Raw genomic sequence first — 12,291 nt, 5'->3', positions numbered from 1 at the left:
GTTGAACTTACATGTGCAAACAACACAAACAAAACACTGTGGGATGCTCTCCATGTTATCAATTTTAAAGAAACATGATCTTTTGCATTGCAGTTCCATCATAAAGGTAACCTCATGGCTCCCCTTCCTCTTTTTTGAGCTTGAGATTTTAAGTCGTGTCATGTCCTTCCTGTGACCCCATATATACAGTGCGTCTATACCAGGATAATTCCACCATGACATCACCAGCTGGTTTGTGAACTGCCGTTTCCAAGGCTCGATTTTGGCCCTTTGTGATCGTATTGTTTTTAAAAAACAGAACAGACGGTGGAGCTGGAGAGGAAACAACGGATGAATCTTACTGAGAGTGCTGGCAGATCACTGAACGTGACATCAATTTCAATCACATCATAGCCTTGTCCTAAAGCAAATCCTGCTTTATTGTTTATTTGACTCTAAATGGGACAATCATTTACAAAATGGACATCATGCTGTATGGACGAAGACCTGAAACTAGTGACTGAGACCATTGTAACTGATATAAATTAAGCTAAGAATTCATTGTAATTTCCTCATAGACTTGCATACAAACCGACTTCTCATTACAACCAGTGGGGCTGTCCTCTGAAAGACATTCTAGAGAATACGGATTTCAGTTTCTACTGCACTCGATTCACTTTCCTGACCTAAATTCATCACACAACCTATGACTCATACCAGCTTTAAAAACACCAATATTTTTTTTCCATACAGTGATATCCATTGAGTTAGATTTATTGAGATATTTATGACATTTGTAATCAATGGTTATCACCAGGCATCAAAAACAACAAATACTATTAAAACATTTTGGCAGAACTCAGCTGCATTGACTGTCAGTGACTTGTAGTCAAACAAAGGTATGTTATTTTCTGGGTTGTGTGGTTGTATTGTTGTCTTTTGTCTTTGAAAAAAAGACCTGGCATCCTAACAAATCTAGGAAAGCCAAACACTTGATGGTTTCAAATCAACAACAAAAGAAACAGAAGATATATCTGCTCTGTAAGGCTTAAAGGAATGAAAATGCTTTTGTTTTCACTAGATGTTCAACACAGATATGCATCAAGAGTCCTGGGGTTCTTTGTGGCAGGAAAAATAACACAAAAGTTTTCACATCACACCACTTTTTAGGATGATTTTTTTTTCTAAAATAAACCACAGTCTTGTATTCCAATAATTATCTTTATGATAAAGTCTTCTTGTCCATGAGAACAAAACTATAATACAAAGAGAGATTTGGTGGGCAGTAGAGATCAGAGGCTGCTACTGTTGATGCTGCATCTACAGTACAGAATCATTTAGGATGTGTAGTCTTATATGATGCTCCCTCATGTCCATGATTAAAGTCTTTGTTGGTCCCTGGTTTCCACCAAATTCTCAAAAGACATGATATCCAATTGTCCAATGGTGTCAGTCAAAGATGTCATGCCTTGTTCCAAACTGGGTAAATCCTGGGAAAAAGAAGACTATCGTGTGACCTAGAAAGAAAGCAGAAGAAGAAAAAGATTTAAGAAAAGATCAAAGTTGTGGTCTGAGTAAATACTTTTTTGACATTGAGAACCTTTAACATGGTCGTCCATTCATCTTTTTATCTTGTGATTCATTGCTTTTATCTATTTCATCCATTCATCTTTTATTCCCTTGTACTTGCTCTTGCTTGATGTTGTTTCCTTGTTTTTAATTCTATTTTTGCTTTTATTTATTTTGACATTCTATCTTCTGAAGTTTGGCACTGTGGTTATCTTATCTGTGTCCTTGAGAAGTCTGTTTTTGTTTTTTCCATCAATGCACTTTGTAAACTTGGGTTAGGGTTAGGGTTATTTGTATTGGGTATATATAGGGTATTTTGTATTGTTCTACATAAACATCACCTTCTTGTCTCTTATTCTTATAATATAACTATCAATCAACATAGTAAGTTAGTATTAGCAGTTACACAAAGGACTCAAACAGTGACCACCTTCACAAAAGTGTTCTTGTTGGTCCGCCTGTCCACCCTTTATTCCAGAGTTGGGGGACTAAAGTCGGACTTAACTCACAAATTTTAGGACTTGAGACTTGACTAACGCTGGTTAAAGTTTCAACTGGACTTAGACTTGAAACTCATGACTTCAGACTCGAGTGAAATGACTTTTTGTTTTCTCAAATATTGAGGAGTTAAAGTCACAATTTGCTTTTGAAACATGGAAAATAGGCTCCAAATGTGACGTTTTTTAGTCTAATATGTAAAATGTAATTGTGCTTCTGTGAAAAGATAAAACTAGCAGTTCAAAATGACTTTTTTGCATATTTAAATGTGGAATATGTGGGGAATCATCTTCTTCTATCATCAGACGACTTGACTTACAACTTTCTGGATTCTTGCAAGCATTACTTCAGACTCGTATGAGACATGCTTACACATGTATTACATGCTTAGTTTGTTCAAGAGAGCCTTGAAAAGTAGTGAATACTAGCATGAGTAATACACAAAACTACAAATGCAGAAATTGTGAACAAAAGCAGCTAAATAACTTTGTCCTTGTGCTGCACATCTAGTATCCGTGTAAAAGGTGCGACAGATATTCCCAGCTGTCACATTTAGGTTTCGAACATATGTGAAGTCTGCAGTAAAAGTCAGAAGATTATTCATGACGGCACACTGCTGGAATAAGTATGCTCAGTATGAACATTTGCATTAATATTAATTTGAAGGATTTGAAGTTGCAGTTGGTGTTCCTTTCACTTTTTAAAATAGCTAAAAAAAAAAAAGTTTGCCCTTTTCCCCTTTAAAAGTCGAACAGACACACATAAACACATAGATGCACAGGTTATCATCATCTCATCAGTCAAACCAACGAAGGGGTTGCCGTACAGTATGCAGATTACCACCTTAAAATATGTAAAAATCATAATGACTGGCATTATGACGTTGATAATCTTTGCAAAATATGAAGTCCTAGTGAGGATATAAACAATTTATCACATCATTTCATTCATGATTTTAATGTTTTATTTTGAATGATTGGGTGAGAAAAACATATTTGACAGGTGACAGTGACCTTTAAACGGCAAAAGCTGTGGTCAAAGAGACTTTATGGCACATCTGCTCCGTCTGACAGAGACCACTGTGGACTTCCTTTACATGATTTGTTAAGTGCCTGATACTGTGTTGCTGTGAACAAAATAAGTCCCCAGTTTTGAGATGAATGGATGAATAAATGGATGGATGGTCAAACAACACAAAAATAAAGTGTCCATGTCCCTGTGTGTCATCACCCAGAGGCTGTTTTATGTATGGCGAACAGAAACAAAGTGTGAAGCACAGTAAAACCTTATCAAAGCAATTACCATGCCCAGTTGTTGTGGGAGTCAGCGTGAAGGTGAACAAACACAGAAAAGGAGAACACAAAGCATCTCTTCAAGGTTTGGTACTTAAGCTGAGCACAATTGACTGGTCAACTGTGGGTTCAAAGCTCCACTGACAAACCAAGAGCCAGTCTTTGATGAGGACACACTGAAGCAGTGAGTGCACGCACATACATACATAAGATACAGCTGTAATATTTAACAGAGAATCTACAGTTACAACATACACTATCTATTACAGTTCATACATACTATTCACTGTTTTAACTGCACAGATTTTGTCTGATTGTTTTTGGCATTCAGTGAAGTACAGAAAGTATGAGTTTAATCTTAAATCCTGCTTCAAAATAACAACTAAATGGTCAATGTCAGCCTTCAAGCAATATCTTAATGGGCTATGGAAAAAAAAAACAAATGATGAACAGAATGATTTTGCTTCTCTTTTCAGGCTTTTCATTGACTAAATGTCTGTATTCTCCTCTCAGGCTTTTAATGATGTGTTTCACTCACAAATGTTTTGATTGACAATACACTGCATACACAGCACGCAGACCGTCCCAAAAGATGGTTGATTTTACCCAACTCAGTGTCATATATTGATTTGAAGCATTCATTATTTGCTTTCATGAATATATAAGATATAACTATGCTGCAGTCACTAGAAATGTATATTTTACTGCAGATATCTTTTTGACAGAAAACAATTACTGTGTATTTTGTCTGTACAAAGGGTAGTATTTTTTTAGAAAACTCTATTGGGTTTGGATCCACAAAGATCATATTGATGTCACTGTGTTCTAGTGGTGATCCAGAGTTAACATCACAATTTTGAAACATGGAAAATAGGCTCAATATGTGATGTTTTTTAGTCTAATATGTAAAATGTAATTGTGCTTCTGTGAAAAGATAAAACCCTAGCAGTTCAAAATGACTTTTTTCTCCTTCTATCTTCAGACGACTTGACTTGTAACTGCTGGATTCTTGCAAGCATTACTTCAGACTCGTATGAGACTTGAAGGTTAATAACCTTTTGCATATGTGTGACTAACTCCCATCTCTGCTAAATTCCTTCTAACATATAGACTTTCTTTGAAACTTCTTAGCTTTATCTCCTCATTTACTCCTGCCATATTTACTACAGCCACTAGGGGTGACCTAGCAATGGTCGTAATTACATGCTTACACATGTATTACATGCGTAGTTTGTTCAAGACAGCCTTGAAAAGTAGTGAATACTAGAATGAGTAATACACAAAACTGCAGAAAAAAAATGCAGAAATTGTAAACAAAAGCAGCTAAATAACTTTGTCCATGTGCTGCACATCTAGTATCCGTGTAAAAGGTGCGACAGATATTCCCAGCTGTCACATTTAGGTTTCAAACATATGTGAAGTGGGGCCTTACGAAGAATGGTTCAAAGACCTCAAGCCTCTCCGGGAACCATCACCTTACCGTGGTGGAGAGGTTTGAGTGCCCCTGTGATTCTGAGAGCTGTGTTGTCTGGAGCCTAGTGCTCCTGGTAGGGTCTCCCAAGGCAAATTGGTCTCAGGGGAGGGGCCTGACGAAGAATGGTTCAAAGACCTCATGAAAAAACAACAGAGGAAGAGAGTGACCCTGCCCGGAGGAAGCCCGGGGCCCCCGCCTGGAGCCAGGCCCAGACGGAGGGCCCGTGAGCGAACGCCTGGTGGCCGGGTCTACCACGGGGCCCGGCCGGGCACAGCCCGAACAAGTCCCATGGCCTCTTCATCGTCCTCCTGTGGACCCACCACCTGCAGGGAGATCGACTGGGGTCGGGTGCGCTGCCACATGGGTGGCAGTGAAGGTCGGGGATCTCGACGTACTGGACCTGGGCGGCAGAAGCTGGTTCTGGGGACATGGAACGTCACCTCGCTGTGGGGGAAAGAGCCGGAGCTTGTGCGGGAGATGGAGCGCTACCAATTAGATCTGGTGGGGCTTACCTCCACGCACAGCCTTGGCTCTGGAACCACACTCCTGGATAGGGGTTGGAAGTTATTCTTCTCTGGAGTTGCCCAGGGTGTAAGGCGCCGGGCGGGTGTGGGGATACTCACAAGCCCCCGGCTGAGCGCTGCTGTGTTGGAGTTTACCCCGGTGGACGAGAGGGTCGCCTCCCTGCGCCTTAGGGTTGCGGGGGGGAAAGCCCTGACTGCGCTTTGTGCTTATGCACCGAACAGCAGCTCGGAGTACCCTGCCTTCTTGGAGGCCCTAGATGGAGTCCTGCAAGGGGCTCCGTCGGGGGACTCCATAGTTCTGCTGGGAGATTTCAATGCGCACGTGGGCGACGATGGGGAAACCTGGAGAGGCGTGATTGGGAAGAACGGCCTACCTGATCTAAATCAGAGTGGTCGTTTGTTATTGGATTTCTGTGCAAGTCATGGACTATCCATAACAAACACCATGTTCGGGCATAAGGACGCTCATAAGTGTACTTGGTACCAGAGTGACCTTGGCCGAAGGTCGATTATCGATTTTGTGATCGTTTCATCTGATCTAAGGCCGCATGTTCTGGACACTCGGGTGAAGAGAGGGGCAGAGCTGTCAACTGATCACCATCTGGTGGTGAGTTGGGTCAGAGGATGGGGGAGGACTCTGGATAGACCTGGTAAACCCAAGCGTGTAGTGTGGATGAACTGGGAACGTCTGGAGGATGCCCCTGTCCGAGAGGCCTTCACCTCTCACCTCCGGCGGAGCTTTTCCTGTATCCCTGTGGAGGCTGGGGACATTGAACCTGAGTGGGCAGTGTTCAAAGACTCTATTGTGAAAGCTGTAGTGGAGAGCTGTGGCTCCAGGGCTTTGGGTGCCTCAAGGGGCGGTAACCCTCGAACATCGTGGTGGACACCGGTGGTCAGGGAAGCTGTCCGACTGAAGAAGGAGTGTTTCCGGGATATGTTATCCCGGAGGACTCCTGAGACAGTTGCAAGGTACCGACAGGCCCTGAAGAGTGGCAGCCTCTGCTGTGGCAGACGCAAAGCAGCGGGTATGGGAGAAGTTCGGAGAGGACATGGAGAAGGACTATCGGTCGGCACCAAGGCGTTTCTGGAAAACCATTCGGGGCCTCAGGAGGGGAAAGCGGGGGACCATCCAAGCTGTGTACAGTAAGGATGGGACACTGTTGACCTCGACTGAGGAGGTAACCGGACGGTGGAAGGAACACTTTGAGGAACTCCTGAATCCGACATCTGCACCCTCTGTGATGGAGGCAGAGAGGGAGGCTGATCATCGTCAATCTCCCTGAGGGAGGTCACTGAGGTGGTTAAACAACTCCGCAGTGGCAAGGCCCCAAGGGTTGATGATATCCGCCCAGAAATGCTGAAGGCTCTGGGTGTGGAGGGGCTGTCTTGGATGACACGTCTCTTCAACATTGCGTGGAGGTCGGGGTCAGTGCCGAAGGAGTGGCAAACTGGGGTGGTGGCCCCCCTTTTCAAAAAGGGGGACCTGAGAGTGTGTGCCAATTACCGGGGCATCACACTTCTCAGCCTCCCTGGTAAGGTTTACTCCAAGGTTCTGGAAAGGAGGGTTCGACCGGTAGTCGAACCTCGGATTCAAGAGGAACAATGCGGATTCCGTCCTGGTCGTGGAACAACGGACCAGCTCTTTACTCTTGCAGGGATCCTGGAGGGGGCCTGGGAGTACGCCCACCCGGTCTACATGTGTTTTGTGGACCTGGAGAAGGCGTATGATCGGGTTCCCAGGGAGATACTGTGGGAGGTGCTGCAGGAGTATGGGGTGAGGGGGGCACTACTTAGGGCCATCCAATCCCTATACGCCCAAAGTATTAGCTGTGTCAGGGTTCTCGGCACTAAATCAGGCCTGTTTCCTGTGGGTGTTGGCCTTCGCCAGGGCTGCGCTTTATCACCAATCCTGTTTGTGATTTTCATGGACAGGATCACGAGGCGTAGTCGTGGGGGAGAGGGGTTGTGGTTTGGCGGGCTTGAGATCACGTCGCTGCTTTTTGCAGATGATGTGGTCCTCATGGCTTCGTCGGCCTGTGACCTTCAGCGCTCACTGGATCGGTTCGTGGCTGAGTGTGAAGCGGTCGGGATGAGGATCAGCACCTCGAAGTCTGAGGCCATGGCTCTTAGCAGGAAACCGGTGGATTGCCTTCTCCGGGTAGGGAATGACTCCTTGCCCCAGGTGAAGGAGTTCAAGTATCTCGGGGTCTTGTTCACGAGTGAGGGGACGAGGGAGCCGGAGATGGGCCGGAGAATCAGAGCAGCTGGTGCGGTACTGCATTCGCTTTACCGCACGGTTGTGACGAAAAGGGAGCTGAGCCAGAAGGCAAAGCTCTCGATCTACCGGTCAGTCTTCGTTCCTATCCTCACCTATGGTCATGAAGGTTGGGTCATGACCGAAAGAACAAGATCGCGGGTACAAGCGACCGAAATGGGATTCCTCAGGAGGGCTGGCTTTTCCCTTAGAGATAGGGTGAGAAGCTCGGTCATCCGGGGGGAGCTCGGAGTAGAACCGCTGCTCCTTCACGTTGAAAGGAGCCAGTTGAGGTGGTTCGGGCATCTGGTGAGGATGCCTCCTGGGCGCCTCCCGAGGGAGGTATATCAGGCACGTCCAGCTGGGAGGAGACCTTGGGGTAGACCTAGGACAAGGTGGAGAGATTACATCTCCACTCTGGCCTGGGAACGCCTCGGGATCCCTCAGTCGGAGCTGGTCAATGCGGCTCGGGAAAAGGAAGTTTGGGGTCCCTTGCTGAAACTGCTGCCCCCGCGACCCGGCCCCGGATAAGCGGAGGATGATGATGATGATGATGATGACATATGTGAAGTCTGCAGTAAAAGTCAGAAGATTATTCATGACGGCACACTGCTGGAATCATTATTTGCTTTCGTAAATATAAAACATATAATTATGCTGCAGTCACTAGAAATGTATATTTTACTGCAGATATTTTTTGACAGAAAACAATTACTGTGTATTTTGTCTCTACAAAGGGTAGTATTTTTTAGAAGACTCTATTGGGTTTGGATCCACAAAGATCATATTGATGTCAGTGTGTTCTAGTGATGATCCAGTGCAGGGGGAAAAACAGCAGTGTTGTGGCAAGCATTGCTGCCTTGCAGCAAAAAGTCAAGGGTTTGTGACCCTTTCTGCATTTGTATGTTCTCCACATGTGTGTGTGGGATTTCTCCGGGTTCTCTGATTTCCTCCCACAGTCCAAAAACATGCAGAGGTTAATGAGACACAGGTGTGAATGTGAGTGTGAATGGTTGTTTGTCTCTATCTGTTTTCCCTGTGATGGACTGGCGACCTGTCCAGGGTGTGACCCCGTCTTTCACTCTATGTCAGATGGGATTAGCAGACAATTAATGAATACATTTGTGCAAGACTAAATGTGAAGCTGCTCGTGATCATGATGAGTTACGTGTGTTGTTTTAGACCTATAGAATACTATATTTAAGACATTATGCTGTGAGGTAAATGTCTCTTGACATCTTAAAGACAAATCTCCAACAGACAGCCATTTGTCACTGTCTTCCCCTCTATAAGGTCATAAACCTGTCCAGTGGAAAACCTTGACGATTTTTTTTACCTTCCACCCTCTGACTGATAGGAAGTGAAAAGTAGGAGCTGTTGGGGTTATAGTTCCTGACATTACCAGCAGAACTATAAAACAGCTGCTAGTGGACATGCAGAGATAGATGGAACAACTGGAGTTGTCCAGGAAAGGAGCCTGCAGGGTATTAAGGCATCTGATTCGTTGATGTGATTTCATCGTGAGGTGAAACGACACCATCATTTTTTATCAAAAATGCCACTGGTGGACATTGAAAAAGAAAGGGTTTACAGTGTTGCAGCGAATCAGGCATGTTATGCAACTGAGGAGTTAGTTTGTAAGATCATCATTACAATGCTTTGCTGAGGTGATGTCTTACTAGGGTATTCACTGATAACTTATAGCTATGTAACGTTACAGTAACAAACCTGATAGCCAAGACATTAGTACATCAATGTGTCATAGACTGACACGTCATTCCAGTTCCAAATTACAAACCAAACGGTGAAGATGCAGAAATTCTCCATAGAGTCAAGTGACACTCTCTTCTTTGTGGTTGGTGAATCATGTTTTGTATCCGTCTTTCGGGAGAACGGGAAGCTTATGTCTATTATATTTCACATACATGCACGTGAAAAAAATGCACAAAGCTAAAATTCCCATTTATGCTACAGTGGTGTTGTGAACTGGTATATTATAAAAAAAAGAGTATAATATACATGTCACAAAAATAAGTGGGTCTTATCTTCCAGCAAAAGACCAACACTTCAGCACCTGAGATCGATCCTCAGTGGAGCCCACCGCTCCTGATGTTAACCGTCTGTGCCTACTAGAATACACAGTCTTTGCTCTCCTTTGTGGGAGGTAGCAAGGCCATGAGCATGGAGTGACCCCCGCTGACTCCAAAATCAAAAAAGAGTGGAAGCTCTGACGTGCTCTGGGAGCCACCTGGACCCCCTCTTATCTATGCCTCTGTTTTTGCGTTCCAATGGCTGTGTGGGAGGCCATGAATTATTAACGATGCTAAAATAAAAGGCTCTGATTTTTCTAGGCCTCCTGGAGCCATGACTAATAAAGAGGCAGTTCAACTACTGATGTTTGGTGAGTCAAACACTGTGCTGTGAGGAATGGCTAAGGATCCACTTTAGCCGTGTGGAGCGATTTGGTTTGGAACATATTTTTTTGTGTTTCCATTTGGATTGGTACTAAAATATCCAACCCCAACCGTTCCAAAAGTGTCACTCCCTTGCGACGGAGCAGCTAATTTTGTTCTGCCCAGTGTTTGGGTTATTTCGCATTCAATGTCGATATTTGTTGTTGGCACACCAGTACAACGTTGCGCTGTGTATCTCACTAACGCAGCTATTGGGCACAGCACACATCCGCCTACCAAGGAAAGGTATGTCGGGGGTTTACCATTCCATATTGCACCAAACCAAACTGTACATGATGGAAACACGTCATCTGTGCCCCACCCATGCACCTTAAAGCTACTTCAGGTTCACCCAGAAACTGAAAACATGTGAATTTGTTCTCTGAAGGACTGATACCTTCTTACCTAACTGGAAATACTCCACTTGTTTCCTGGAGGGATTTGTTAGTTGTTTGATATAAGATTTCTCTTTCCTCTATGCCAAAACAATGATAATGATGTGAGCAAAATGTGACCTGGATATTTGCTCAGTCAAAGAGACTTGTTATTTCCGTTCATAGAGGCTGAGTTTTCCTGTTTGTACCAATGAAAGTCACTGGTGTGCAAGCACACGGTGTGGTACAGAAGTGATAATTAATTTTCCATTTGCAAAGTTGTCATCTGCTCTGTGCAACCACATTTAATCTCACAGCTATGTCACCAAGTGAAAAATGTCAGTGTTATGGTGACATTTTTGTTTTAATATTAATTTTTATCTATTTGTATGCTTTTCTTCTTCACATACAATTTACTTTGGGTCTTAATATGCAGAATGGTGCGGCAACAGCGGTGGATGAAGGCTTGGACTGACGGACAGGAAGCCTCCTTCTCCAGTGCAGGAAAAAGGGGAGGCTGGAACCCATAGACGTACTGGAATGGGGACAGGCCTGTGGCAGAGCTGGTCAGGGTGTTGTGAGCATATTCTATCCACGGGAGTTGCTTGGCCCACAACAAGGGCTCTTGGGAAACCAAGCAGCGAAGGGCTGTCTCCATCTCCTGGTTCATACGCTCGGTCTGTCCATTGGACTGGGGTGAAACCCGAAGGACAGACAGACAGACAGTGGCCCCAAACAGAGCACAGAATTCCTTCCAAAAAACTGAAGTGAACTGCGGGCCCTGATCAGACACCCCATCTAGGGAGACCATGGAGACAGAAAACGTGGAGCAGGACCAGTTGGGCTGTCTCTTTGGACGAGGGAAGCTTGGGTACATTACATGTAATATTAGCAGACACTTTTATCTAAAGCGACTTACAAGGGAACTGAGTACAACCAACCAGGGGTGGAGTTGAACTTGCGACCATGATGTCTTTGCACACAGGGTACAGGTCTTAACCACTGAGCCACTCCACTGGCTTTAAGTCGGTCCACTACAGTCAGGATGTCTGTATTACCCTCAGAAGGAGGGAGGCCAGTGACAAATTCCACAGAGATGTGAGACCAAGGATGATGAGGAACAGGGTGGGGCTGCAGGAAACCAGCAGGAGCCAGGCAAGATGGCTTGTGTTGCTTGTAGACCGGACAGGCATTGACGAACCCCCGGATGTCCTCGTAGAGAGCGGCCCACCTAAAACGTAGCTGAACCACGTCTCTGGTTCTCTGGATTCCCAGATGACAAGAAATCTTGGAGGCATGAGCCCACTGGAGGACGTCGGATCGCAGAACCGGAGGAACAAACAGGCAATCGGGAAGAATGTTGCTGGGACCGGGCTGGTCCTCCATGGCGGACCTCACACTATTCTTGATCTCCCAGGTAAGGGTAGCGACCATGCAAGGGTCAGAAAGGATGAGAATGTGCCCTGGGGTTGCATCCTCCCTCTCCTGAAACTAGCAAGACAAGGCATCAGGTTTGATGTTGCGAGACCCTGGTCTGTAGGGAGAAGTTGAAGTGGGTGAAAAAGAGTGACCACCGGGCTTGTCAAGAGTTGAGTCTCTTGGCTGTGCGCACATATTCCAGGTTTCTGTAGTCAGTCCATACCAAGAAAGGAATCTTGGTGCCCTCCAGCCAGTGGTCCCACTCCTCCAGGGCCAATTTGACAGCAAGTAACTCTCTATTTCCAAAGTTGTAGTTTTGTTCAGCAACCATGAGTCGATATGAAAAGAAGGCACAGGGGTGAAGCTTCTGGTCAGAGGTCAAGCGTTGGGACAGGACAGCCCCTACCCCAACATCTGATGCATCCACCTCAACGACAAACTGCTGGTCAGGATCA

General features: G+C 45.0%; 1 protein-coding gene across 1 annotated transcript in view; it reads right to left on the bottom strand.

Moving 5' to 3' along the window:
- Positions 1–735: 735 nt before the first annotated feature.
- The window catches only part of tafa3a (TAFA chemokine like family member 3a), an 87,301-nt gene continuing 75,745 nt past the window's right edge, over positions 736–12,291 (bottom strand). Inside the window, exon 5 of the mRNA XM_044023180.1 lies at positions 736–1,496. Coding sequence (XP_043879115.1) covers positions 1,485–1,496 — 12 coding nt within the window. The 3' untranslated portion in view covers positions 736–1,484. The remainder of the gene's footprint in view (positions 1,497–12,291) is intronic.

This window comes from Solea senegalensis, linkage group LG4, assembly GCF_019176455.1.
Source record: "Solea senegalensis isolate Sse05_10M linkage group LG4, IFAPA_SoseM_1, whole genome shotgun sequence".
Lineage (NCBI taxonomy): Eukaryota > Metazoa > Chordata > Actinopteri > Pleuronectiformes > Soleidae > Solea > Solea senegalensis.
This window is presented reverse-complemented; position numbering and strand designations above follow the sequence as displayed.